General features: G+C 46.9%; 1 protein-coding gene and 1 long non-coding RNA gene across 2 annotated transcripts; both read right to left on the bottom strand.

Moving 5' to 3' along the window:
• Positions 1-1,807: 1,807 nt before the first annotated feature.
• LOC144118340 (uncharacterized) lies at positions 1,808-3,623 on the bottom strand. The gene is made up of 3 exons (XR_013312014.1): positions 3,550-3,623; positions 2,586-2,648; positions 1,808-1,849 (listed from the first exon to the last, which is right to left on the bottom strand). It is a non-coding gene; the product is annotated as an uncharacterized LOC144118340 (long non-coding RNA).
• A 4,332-nt stretch (positions 3,624-7,955) lies between these two features.
• On the bottom strand, positions 7,956-10,318 carry LOC144119528 (uncharacterized). Its single transcript, XM_077652113.1, has 4 exons — positions 10,313-10,318; positions 9,461-9,628; positions 8,749-8,883; positions 7,956-8,063 (listed from the first exon to the last, which is right to left on the bottom strand). Exons 1-4 carry the CDS (start codon positions 10,316-10,318, stop codon positions 7,956-7,958), a joined length of 417 nt encoding a protein of 138 aa, XP_077508239.1.
• Positions 10,319-13,320: the final 3,002 nt, after the last annotated feature.

Below are 13,320 nucleotides of genomic sequence, written 5' to 3'. Positions count from 1 at the left end.
GTTTCTTTTCTAGGCTCTAAAGCAGTCGAATAAACTCCATCAGTCAAGAGGGCCACTCGAAATGTCGCAGTTTACTTCATCATTTCTTTGGATTCGATACCGCGCTCCATATATACCGCTGACCCGAAAATTCGCACAACTTGATGGTTGGGCGGATGATTTTTGCAGATAGATGATTGGAGAAAGTTCAGTGACTCAGCGTGTTTCGGAAGCCCTTAGTGCGATAAACGAAAGGAAACATGTTCACAAAACTGCAGTAAGACGTCAAAAGCACCTACAGTGCTGATTTTTCAAAAAGCGTGAATCGTCACAAATCGTGTGTCAGACAATACACTCAAATCCTCATTTTTCCTCATTCCACTCAAATTAGATGTAACCGTTCGATTGAATTCAATTTTTCTGACGTTAAAAGATCCCCATGCAATCCATGTTAGTAGTTCTGCAGAATTCCTTTGCTTCTCTTGAGCACGTATGCATGTTATGCACTAGGCCACTTCGTAATTTTTTTCATGCTGGTCTGCGAAAGCTACCGAGGCAACAAAATTATTAAGTTGTGTGTACTTACAATGTGGCCACTATACAAAGGTGAGAGAGCGTGGTACAAGTCATGACTGTATTACAGCAAAATGCGTTAGTACTCGCAAAGCCATCAAAAGTTACGTGTCTGGCAACACTGCACAACGCAGACAAATATGGCAGTTCTATCCTAACCAGCTACACGACGGTACTTTCGCTTGCTGCCGTGCTTAAATTTCTAAGTTGTGATGTGAATTCGGGGCTCTTTGTCAAAGGTTGGCGGGACAGATCAGCTAACCATCTCATCCAAATCGGATTTAACCATCACGTCAATGACCAGCCGAAAGCGTCATCCTTGCCAACCCACGTCCTGAAAGCAGTGCCACGCCAAATCTCCCTCAAGATAAAATTTTCTTCAGAGAGTCCGACGGTGAGGGAGACCGGCGCACATGCGCTAATAGCCTTTCTGAAAAGTGCAAAGACCTGTTGTGAAGAACTCAGCACGAAAACTGCTACTACTACTACTACTACTACTACTACTAATACTACTACTACTAGGCGAAGGGCAGAAGGTGGTTTATGGTTTATGCTTTACGGTTTGTCAGGGTTTAACGTCCCATAGCTACTCAGGCTATGAGGGATGAGGGACAGAAGAAAAGACAGAGAAGGCATTCACCAATTGGCCTAGTGGCATGCTTTCTTGAACTGCAAACACCTGTGTGCAGCACTTTTTCACTGCTACGGGCAGTTCGCTTTGCGGCCTTGGCCAAAGAGACTCCGCAGTGATTAAGTTCACTTTCGACTTTTCCCAACCGCTCGATTCGTAAAACGCTGCTTTTCTCTGCAGTCGGCTACAGCTGCTTCATTAAGCAAAATGAAATGATAGCATAGGAGAAAGTCGGCGCTCCACACTGAATTTTGTGTAACAAGTGGTTCTCATATACTGTTGTTTAAAATGTCAGTGCCATGCACGATACAGAAAAAAAAATTACAGAGGGGAAAGTGTTTTTTGCATTCGTACTTATTCACACTGACCAATGCATCTTAAAAAAACTAATTCGCCATTCTTTCCGATCCCCCACGGTTGCGTCTTGTGCGAGTCCAGTGAACTCGAGAAGGGCAGGCAGGATCGGGACATGATGCATGGACAGTTTACAACTTCCTCTTTCACGTTGTAAACAAGAGCGGGTTTAAAAGGAAGTAAATGAGGGTGATTCTGGCGCAGGCCGTTAGGTGCTAGATATTGACCTGGAGTAGTGAGTAGCCTTGTATTTTCAAGTAAGCTTCTTACCCTTGAATGGAGTGACGATTGAGGACGTCCCAGGGCCATCGTCTTGACGAAAATTGAGAAATAAAATTAAGCAGGTTAGAATGCCAGCCGTATAAGCGAGCGACATAGCAGCAAGTGTCGTATGCGATAGCTTGGCAGCGCAAAACGCACAGCTTTGTTCAAAATTCTTCTGGCCACAAGCTCGAAAACTTCGCAGAAGTGGGGAAAATAGTCTGCCTCCTTGTCCGGAGATTCTGAAGTTCGGGTGGACCGCAACTACTCGGCTACACGGTTCAATCGTGAGCTCTGTGGCTTGAATGCTTTTGAACAACGCTGTACATGATTGATGAGAGTTCGAATATAGCCGTATCAAAAGAAATGGATTCAGCGTTAGTTTTACCTTTTATTTTTGTACGGTGTTTTATAACACGTCTAACTACATACCAGCGAACGGTACTCTTGATTTGCTCTAGTAATCTTATTTTTGTTGGTAATTTTGTTGTTTTAATTTTCTTTTATTGTTATGTTATGCTCTCATATTTTAAGCCGTTTCACGCTCACCCAGGTATGTATATACCATTCTGAACCATAAATTACGTGGCCGTGGTAACGAAAATGCCTTCAAGAAATTTTTAGATGGAGTGCATAAAAGGGCTACTTTAGCAAAACGAGGTGACTGCCTAAAAAGATAATAACGACAAGACGAAGAATAAGCTAATATATTAGCTAATTAACCGCAAACACAACGTCAATATGCCTCCACGTATGGTAGCATTCGAAGGTAATGTTAACTGCCCACCTTCGCCTGTAGTGTCCGAGGCCGAAGGGTCAAGCATGGCGGTGCGGTCGCTATCAGAAGAATCTGCGGGGAAAGACATGTCATGTGGCTTTTAAGCGCGGTTAGGTATACGTGTGTGAGTGACGTGTTTGGGGGAGAACGAGGCCAACAAATTCAGTATTAAGAAGACACGCCTTGAACGCAAAGGAAACATGCAACCGTAGCTGTGCCCCGTCGGACGTTCAGATACCGTGCATTAGAACCGCAGGGCTGTCTCCACTCCTACATATATAAAGCCGGGTAATGACTGGCCGCCGCCCGTCTCGCTACCCACTAACAATGACCTCACAGAAGATAACCAATCAAATCACGAAATACTCTCATTAGCGCGTTCTCGCCCCAGCCCACGCGGATCTAGCTCCGCGACGCCACCCGGTTGTAACACCCTCAATTTTTCTCTAGCTCTCAAGCTGATCGCGGTGCCACCCGTAAGCGTGCCGCCACGCAGTCGCTCTTTACTGTGCAACTGTATATTGCTGGCCCGAAAGCTCTGACACTTTGACGACCGCTTTCACTTGTGGTGCAAACAAGGTTACTTTGATCACGCTCTGCATATGTGGCCACTGTCCAACACATGAATTATGGGCAGCTGCATGACTAAGGCAGTGAAGAGCGCCGTCAACGGACGCAACCACGTTGTTCCAAACTCCACGTAGAATGTCTCTCCCGCAACTATAGCACTGTCGTCATATACGTTCGCAGAATTATGAACTGCATCTGCTCCTTTAGAGACGATGCTCTCCACACAGGCCACGCCGGTGGGCACTCCCGTGGTTATGAATGGTACTTCTTTGCAAGAACTGCTCATAAACAGGCCGAGGAGCCGAAAATGATCGCCTCTAGCTGTCTCGGCTCATCTGTAGTCCTTCTCCGGTACAGAACTGTTCCGGTCAACGGCGGGTTTCAGCGAACTTCCTAAACTTACCCATGGCGAGCTCTCCAAAACCTGACAAGAAGGGCTAGAGAGCAGACTTCTTCCTCGTCGTGTTTTTCGCTGGCAAACTGAGCAAGCGTCAGGGGAACGTGCAGACTTGCCAGGCCTTCGTCTTTGTTACAGCGCAAACTATCTGTATAATCGGTTTCTGAGGGAATGAGTTTATGAATGCAATGAACGTAATACATACATATTATATAATTCAGCGAAAAGAAAGTCTTTTTGGCACGGTCAGTTATGGTATAGACGTAGACCAACGTTTGAAACAGTTTCTTGACGTTTCGACCATAGCACGGCGGAATGTTGTCGTGGCGTATTCTGACGCCATTGTACGACTCATTCAGAAACAAATGTATTACATATCAGTTTCCAAGGCGACCGTGGGAGAAGTGCGGCACATTCCAGTGTTGTTGAGTGTGGAAAAGAAAAACTTGTACGACGCTTAACCTACCCTTAACAGTACAATGCGACAGCATTATCGATGCCGGGATCTATTCTAGAGCGGGAGGCCTCCCTCTCTTCTACTCCTTTTCTTTCATAGATTCATAGATCGCGGGAAATGCACATACCACTACTGGCGCAGTGGCGCAGCGGTTAAGTGGTGCGTTACCACGCCGGCAGGTCGCTGTTTCAAACACAGCCACCAGTGGGCATTGTGAAACCCAGGTTGCCCTTTCAAAGCTTTTTGCGCATGTATTTCTTTGGGAGGCTGCCTATCTCTCGCCCAGTGAGCCGATGCGCAGTGTCACGATGGGAAGATGTTAACTGCATTGAATTTATTTGAATTAATTTCATCGTCCCCTGCTTTTTTGTGACACTCAAGAACGTGACCTCTAATGCTATGCAATAAAATAATTTCAGGAAAAATGTCTGCTGACTATTGTGGAGCCCGAACAACCGAAAATGGCGCCTCATGCACAAAGCGAAATGATGCAAGTAGTTATAAACCATGTCCTCATACAGGTGCTGTAGGCGCGCAAAGTAAAATATGGGGTCCTTACACTATTCTGCGGGCGCCTGGTGCTTCAGGGAAGCGCAGATTTCTTCCCTCCAACGAGAACGGAAGACGCCGCGACGCCCACAGGTCAAATGGCCGAATACTACAAGAACATCAGGCAAAGTCCCTCAACACTATCCGTCTCTCGAGACGGCAGAAACATGCATTCACCGCAACCTTCATACTGACATTCCTCTAATGCTCTGCAACATTAGATGACGATTCAGCGCACTGTGTCAACTGTCCTAGATCACGGCGGGAAAAAACGCATTATTCACCGATGCAACGCTGCCGTTACTGCCCCCTATTCCCCCACCTTCCCTAGAGTCTCCCTAAAAAGAGAGTTTTCTCACTCTCCCTATAGAAACAGAAAGGAGTAAGATAGGGGTAAGCTGTCCTCAAGCGCATTCCCTTTTATAAAGGGCAGTGCGCTACACGACAGCATACCCCCTTTTCTACTCCTACATCGCCGTATTGTTTAGAGTGTAGGCTTGATTCACACACAGCCAGCGTGCCTTAGCGGAACGATTTTTTTCACAGACTGTAGTAAACTGGCCGTTAATGCACTGAAGGAGCCATTAGGCAATTTCGCATGAAACACTCCCACTCACCTCCGAGCCGCCACTCAAACTGACCTCGACAACCCAGCAGCAGACCCTGTACCCCTGAGCTACTCAGACATTCTAAACTATCACAGGGGAACGCGACTCAAATATCCGCCACCCCATAGCAGCCTACACCAACAAGATGCAGTAGGCTGGAGGCTGCTGCAAACGGGAACTTTCCCTAATCTAAATACCTGAAGTAAAATCTACCCCACGCAATACAGCAGCAAATGTCCGTGGTGTGGAGAAAAACCCACGTTAATGCACATAACGTGGGTGTGTCAGAAAAACAAGGATCTAGCTGCAATAAACAAAAACCCGAGTGCGGAACAGTGGGAGGGGATGCTCTCCAGCGAGAACCCGGCCGTCCAGCGCGATTGGTGCGGAGAGCCTACCTGGCGGCATACCTCAGTGGAGCCCTGGACCAGGGGCCCCAACCCTGTTAAGACGGGCTGCAATAACTCATTGGAAGATGAAGAAGACAGCCCGCGACCGCTAATAACACATTTTACTATCAAATATAAAGTTTTTCCTCCTCCTCCTCCTAGTGCACAGGATGGAAAGAAGAACGTCGGATGTGCAGGCGACGACGTCACCTGACGAAACCTCGAAGAGAACTAAGTACTACCAGGTACTGCTCACACAGAACACATCGATGCACGTGCGCAGTCACTGCATGAGTCATCCCCTCAGAGTCTGTCGCCACACTGGGGTTCATTGATGGCTCTCGGAAGGGGGCCGGTTAGCAAGGTAAAAGTCAACAGAACCCATTTTTCCCCCAAGGCGTCAGGACCTTCCAAGAAGGGCCGTAGAGAAACAAAGCCGCCTAGGACGCCTACATGTATAGCGCGGCACATGCAGGCTAGGTACATGTCGGCTCTCTGAAGCCGCCGGCTTCTGCAATTCCAACATAATCGACGCTGCACTTCATCGCGCGCCTGGTCCATTGACATAGTGACATCTACGGCTGCCGGACTGTTTCCTGTCGTTGGAAATCTTGCTTTCTCTCGATACCACCCGTTACTAATAGCTTTCCTACTACACAAACAATATAGGCCGAAAAAATTGGCTGCGGTTCAACCCGGCTGAACTAAAGGTTTAGAGCGCGAAGGCTCTATCACACCCTGCGCAAACGTGGTCAAATGGATTGTCCGTAAAGTCTCTGAAATCGGTTAGTCACGGTCACACACTGGGCCGGGCGGATCGTATGATCGATAAAGCGCCGGCTTGGCTCTTCACTAAACATCGGCAAGTGCGTCTTGCGGTCTAAGCGTCGCAGCCACATCCTCGCTCCGCTGCTTGGACATTCTTCGGAGCGACATGACCTTGAGGTTTTGCTAGAGAGTAGCAGAGCCGCTGCTCTAAAATAGTACCAGATGACGGCCGTATATTGCGGCAAGCCTTTGACGCTGGCAAGCTTGAAAGGATTACATGGGTAATGAAGGTATGGACCAAAATATGCACCCTATAAAAGCAGCTCAGAAGCATTTCGTGCCTGCACACAGTTACACGTGGAAGTGTTTTTTTCCATTCAAGAAATTCAGACAACACAGTGTCGTGCGGCAGAGGGCAAAAATCAAGGTTTTTCGGACACGGCCGGTCCACGGATTTTGTGGTACCGAAAACACAGGAAATGTTGCCGTAATATGTAGCTTTCCCGCACATTTTAATGCTCACCACTCTCGGGTTTAAATAGCTGAATCATAACGATATAAACGCTATTTTTGGTCATTATCATTTGCTATCATTTGGAAAGGTAATATAATCCGTATTGGTGATAGTAGTTAGCTGTCCACAAAGGTTTACTTAGGCATAACTATATAAACTGTATTTTTGACCTTTATCATTTGTTGCAGAAGAGAATAATAGTAATCCGTCTTGTTGACAGTAATTGTTGATCTGCCAACCCAGGTTTCACATGGGTTGGCAGATCAACAGTCACGAAGGACGAACGACAGGCTACACTTTTCGCAACCAGCAATTTAGTTTTCTCGACATATGAATAAATGCAATTTTGTGCAATTACATCAGCGTCAAGCACTAACAAACTCACCTATGATGCAGTCCACACCGTGGCCTTCTGCAAACCATTTGCTTGCGACTGGCGCACGAACATGCATACGTTTCGACATGTTTGGGTGTTCGCATTACCATCAAAGGAGCACATGTGCAGTCAACTAGAGGTACACACACTGAACACAAGGACAAGTTGCGGCGAAGCACACATTCTCTACAGCAGAGTTTCAACAAAGGCAACAGCATCGTTTCCTTGATTTCGGCTCAGTCCTTCGTATGGGTTCACTCCATTTTGTAATGCAGTTAACCCTGGAAGATTGTTTACACAGCATGGTCCACACTGCAGCCGAATATACAGCACTGGAGTTGAAAGAAGAACTTGCATAACATTGTCTGCGGTTAAGGTGGAATCCACACCTCACCTCGGTGGTTCTGGCATTTCAATCACAGCATTCATTCGCATATATCAACGCTAGATAATAGAACAGAAACAAAACGTCGGCAGTAGTCATGTGGTTCAGCGGTATAAAACAACTAATAAAACAACTATGCTTACTATTAAACTCTGATGCAAGGTAAAGATGACGCGAGAGCTTTGGCTCACACCTTGCTTTTGCACCATATTCAATACAAAAACGCGAAACATCGAAAACTTAAGAAAAAAAACTAAGAAGCTTCGGACACAACACGAGAGACAACATCTCCTGATAGGTGCTTAGCTCGCGCTCTATGGGCACGGCTAATGTCACGAGAGCACTGCTGCCTAGAAACGATGCGGCTCATTCGGCTGGCGCATTGCTGACAAGCATGTCGGCTTTGCCAGCTATGTTGACTGTCATGATGGCCATGCTCAGGACGATAATCTTGATGAACAGGCCAAACAGAAGCTGCGAAAAAAAAGGCGATGTTCTCTCAGGCTACGTGAAGGATATAGGTCGAGGCAACATAAAAGAGAACGCTTTAGTAGCATGCAGTGAAAGGTAACACTGAAGTATACGAGTCGGAAGCACACACTGAGTTTTGCTGTTCAATTCCAGGTCGTTGCGTCGCTCAGAGAGACGCCTTGAACCCTTCCTCCGCCTGTACTGATTGCTTGCTCGAGCTCAGATTACGCACATAGGTGGCTTCTGGTGATTTAATTATTATTTGCATATTTATTCACTTCCCCTACCAATATATTGCATAGGGAGAGAGGGAGGGCATTTAATGCGCTGCGACCCTCTGACAATGAAATAAGGACGAAAGGAATAAAAAATTATAAACTGTATTGGAATAAAAAAACAGACATAACTAACCCGGTCCAGAAGAGGCGCTTCGATGGGGTGTGCGGATTTATTCAGGTATCTCGAGTGGTGTGAGCAGTTTTCTTACGCAGAAATGGCTCGTGCTTGCGAACCTAGTGTGACCAGATGTGCAAGCAGTTGTGGAAACACTACACAATAATAGCTGCGTAGACCAAGTGCCTACTTCCTTTACCCATGGGAACGTGAGAACACACTCGCATCCCTGCAGTAATGCGCAGTCAGTCGCCACTGCCAGGACATGCAAATGAATATGGCGCCCTTTTCTCACCAACTTTCCGAAGGAGATCCGAGCCATGTCGTGTAGGATGGCAAGCGGAGCCGACGCCGGCATGACGACATTGGACGAGGCACCGACGATCACCGGGATTGCGTAGTACGTCGGGTACATGCCCTGCATCTCGGCCTGCACGAAACAAGAGGCCACAAATATCCCCCTGTAGGGTAAATGAAAACAAAATACCTCTTCTACACGAAAACGAGACAGTACTGTGTTTGCTGTAGGCAACTTCGTCGTCACTCTGGACAACAAGCTGCACTTTGGACAACAACATGGCGCCCATGACGTCTCGTAAATACCTCTTATAACACGGCGTTGACATTTCCTCTTCCAGGCTATTCATTGCTGATCTCAGCGTCGATAACTCAGAAAACAAGAACCTTACACTGACCTTAGAGTGAGCATTAACTTAATATTAACGTAATCAACATAAAAACATTAACAACGTAATCACTTCCATGGGTAGAGACTGGATTTCACAAATAACAGCTGCGCTGTAGTAACGCGTTACAGAGTATCGTAATGAGCGTGTGATTCTTTTTTTTCATTTTTAACACGATGCAAGATTCCGTATGCATACATGGAGGGTGGAGGAGTGAGTAAAAACTCCAGTCGGACACCTCCATGCCTGGAGGACTCTTTCATTGCGCTGTGCTCGACGACAACGCAGTGACGTTTCGCTTCGCGATGGTTGCGCACTCACGATGTGCACTACTACAGGCGCCATCATCTCGACCAGCAGCTGCTTGTCCGCCGTCTCAGCCATGAGCGAGGCGGCGACGGCCAGTATGGCCTGGACCTCGATCGAACTGCGTTCCTTCCAGAAAGAAGGGGACACCATCTTGAATGCCTCGCGTGGAAGGTCGTACACCTGCCAACAGCAAAAAAAAAACATCAAATTCCGCGAAAATTTCGCTTGCGGCAATATGTATCTGTGGATGTATGTCGTCCAATGTCTTGTAAATATTTTGGCCTTCCCAGATGACCAGTGTTAACTTCTAACGGGCTGAAATCAAACACCAGGCTAAAAAAAGAGTAGTTCTTACTGATTAACAATACAGCGACAATGTCAATTATACACGTCACCGTGAGTATAACTCTAGTTGTTGAAGTTGCGTAGTACTCCCAGCTCTCTGATACTTCGTCTAGCAATAACTGCTGCGTAAGAGTCGTTTAAGAACTGCAATTACCCCGACAAACAGCCCTGCGATGGCTGCTATCACTGCCGCAGTGGCCTAGTAATCTCTAGGGCAAGCGGAAAGGGGTCAGAAGTGTTGCTGTCGAGTCAGCGGTCAGTACCACAACCTACCGAAACGCACTTGAACCGCTTCTTCCTCAGCTACGCGAGTTCGGCCTCCAAGGCACTGTGACAGCCATCCGATCTTTTCACCAGCAAAGAAGAGGGGGATAGCGAGAAAGGGATGCTGGCAGCTGAAGGCACAAGGCACGAATTAAACGCCGTCGTGCACGTTGGCTGTGTATATAGTGGTAGGCCTTCGGAAGGTATCACCGCTGTCACCATTGTCATCATCACCCTACCAATCGCCGTCATTACCAGCATTAGCCATGCTAGGTCCACTGTTGGGCAGAAGGTTCTTCCACTGATCTCCAAGTAACCTTCTTTTTAAATACACACCAGCAAATTTTCTCACATTTTTTGGAGAGTCGGGCAAAACGCGACACGGGGAAAAACGTGACGTTAATTCAGTTATTACGATTACAAGTAGAGTTTAGTTATTACAATTGGTTATTAGTCCTAGCGTATGAGAAGTTCACTATTTCATACCCTCGGGCAATTACTTAATTTAGCAGCAGGCTGCAGGTGGGGCAAAACGCGACGTTGTGATGTTCTGGCTGGGTTGAATTAAATGTAAGAGGTTTATATCCTGATGAATGCTCTAACCGTGTTATTCCCATCAGTACGATGATCTAAATGTTCAAAAAGGAAATGAACGTCGACTAGCGCGCTAAATACGGGAAGAAAGCTCTAGAGAGACGCAAGCAATGCTGGTACCATTAAGCGTTTTGGTGCTAATGAAGGCGCCATCAGAGAATATATAGCAAAAGAAAAGGGAAGATATCAAAGGCGGAAACTGTATAAAATGTCTCAACGACGCATTCTGAGCGGCGGCCATGAACCGCTTTTTGACACGTTCTCTCAACGAGACATGTTCTGCTCAGTTTAGGCTATCACAACAAAAACTTCGGGTTCACGCTCTGTGAATCGAATCAAATCGCATGTCTATACAACTCGCCTGAGAGAAAGAGCGACGATTGTTGACATTAAAACATAAAAAAAAAGTTGCGATGAAGGCAGGAAATTCAGAAATGTCGCGTAGCCATGTTTCACGCAGAGCCCGGTGGTAAAATTGCATAGAAATAGTGGGCAGTAGAAAAAATTCATGGTTTGGTCTGAGTACATCATAATCATCGTTATCATCTGACTACGCCAACTGCAGGGCAAAAGCCTGTCCCACGTCTCTCCAATTGCAGCGTCAGTCATTAGGCTCGCAAAGATTGACAGATGTCCATGGCATGGAACCAACTTCGTATATATTCACTACAAGGATTATAGTCGGTACACTGTCTCATTTTGCGTCCTTGGGTGGGACAAAATGCGACATTTTGAAGCTTTAAATTTCTGTACATTTTACTGTATTTAGCTGGCCTTTTCATATTTGGTGAGCAAGACGTCAGGACGGTAGGGAATAATTCCGCACTTTTGTTTTTTTTATATTTGCGAATAAAAAATATTGGCGATGATTTGTAAATTGTTCTCGTGTCTTGCCCCACTCTCGCCTTCTCAACTGGCTCCCTGCCTTCTACAGCTGTAATGGTTGCCGGAAAATATGAGGACACGTTCCGTAAAGGAACTGAAAAGGAATGAGTTGAAATACAGGATTGACATTTGACCTCGTTTCGCTGATTCTCTATTTTTGTTTGTCGCGAATTTGAAGCGAAGAACACGATCCATACCGTAGCCAGCTATAAGTACAATATGTAATATAGGCAGCTGTACTGGACCTGAACGAGTAACCTCTGCTTGACCAAAACGCATGACTCTCGAAACAATTTCGTTCAGAGATTTCCTAGAGAAAAGCATAGCGGTTTGGGCGAGTTGCTTATGCACTGATAAGCACTATTATCGAGAACACAGGAAGGGACACCGAGATGAGAACACACACACAGCTCCTTTCTGTGCGTTCTGGACTTCAAGGGTCCCTGAAGAGGCTGTTTGAGGTTGACTATAATATGCTTGCATCATGTAGAGTATAGGCCACCGAGTGTTCATGCCGCGTACAGGGCCTCAAAAATGCACCGATTATTTACAATGTATTTCTAACAATTCGCGCTTCCACGCCTCGAGGCGACCTGCGGTGCCGAGCTTTCGCCCGAATCCGCTCGCAACGCGTCATGCAGCGCTCGTTACGTCAGCAGCAGAGGGCTGTCATTGGTTCACCGTGACGTCTGATTTTGACGTCACGCAGCTGTCATGGCCGCGGCTGGAAACTCCGCCCCCTCCACCCTCCTCCCGCGCGCGTCGGCAGCCGGCGGAGGGACCGAGTGGATGGGACCGGCGAGCGCGGGCATTTCAGCGTGCAAAAAGTGAGGAGAGGAAAAAAGCGCAATGGCGCGTAAATTCAAATTTTGACTACAGATAACTCAGCTTCCACAAAACGCGTTAAAAAATTTTTCCTGGATGATATTTGTAGCAGTGTCCTTTAATATCCTAGGCATACCCCAACTTTATTCGGAGCCCATTTCAGAGCCCCTTTAAATAACCGGCCTTGTGGTCACGCTAAATGTACAACGCTAAACTCAAATGAATACACGGTGGCGTGCCTGCATCAGCCTGGAAGCGACCTGCGTGGCTCCGAGAAGCAGGAGGATTCCCCAGGGAAGCAGCTCCCAGATGGACCGGACGAAGTCGAAAGCCGCCCGCAGGCACGACGTCAGCAGGCTAGTAGCCAGCATCATGGACGCCAGCGCCCCCAGCAGAGCCATCCTGCACGTTCTCATCTGTGTCATGCTCTTAGCGGCTCACCAGTTCCGCGATAAACTGTGCTAAGCACTCAAGATGGTATATAAGAGGCGTGGATGATGCTTCGTGGAGATTCCTCAATAGGTTCGCACTTCCAAACTGCCCCTGGTGATGTCGATCCCAGGGCGTATAATAAAGGCCTTCTCTGAAGCCATAGTTTTGATGGAAACACTGCAGACAGTGAAACGTAAAAACATTTCTTAACCACGGTTAGATAATTGCAATTTTAAATCATGCGATGAACATTCAATAAGACACGTCGTTCGGCAGCAGTGGAAGCTGACGACTCGTTCTGAAACGTGTCCGAACGCAGAGCATACAATGGATGAAAAGACCTGCCCGTGAAGCATGCAATGGCGCAACCCGAGCTTTTATTCCGGGACAGGGCTGAGATTTATCAGGTCCTAGAAAGAGGACAGGGTGAGAAGGAAAACTCCCGTCGTACCTTTTGCTCGATGCAGGCGGGGCTCATTATTTTTCAGTCGTTTTGTAAACATAAAGCTATCGAATGTCAATGTCGC

This window comes from Amblyomma americanum, chromosome 2 (assembly GCF_052857255.1).
Source record: "Amblyomma americanum isolate KBUSLIRL-KWMA chromosome 2, ASM5285725v1, whole genome shotgun sequence".
Taxonomy (NCBI): Eukaryota; Metazoa; Arthropoda; class Arachnida; order Ixodida; family Ixodidae; genus Amblyomma; species Amblyomma americanum.
The sequence above is the reverse complement of the archived record's forward strand: the minus strand, read 5'-3'. Positions and strand labels throughout refer to the sequence as shown.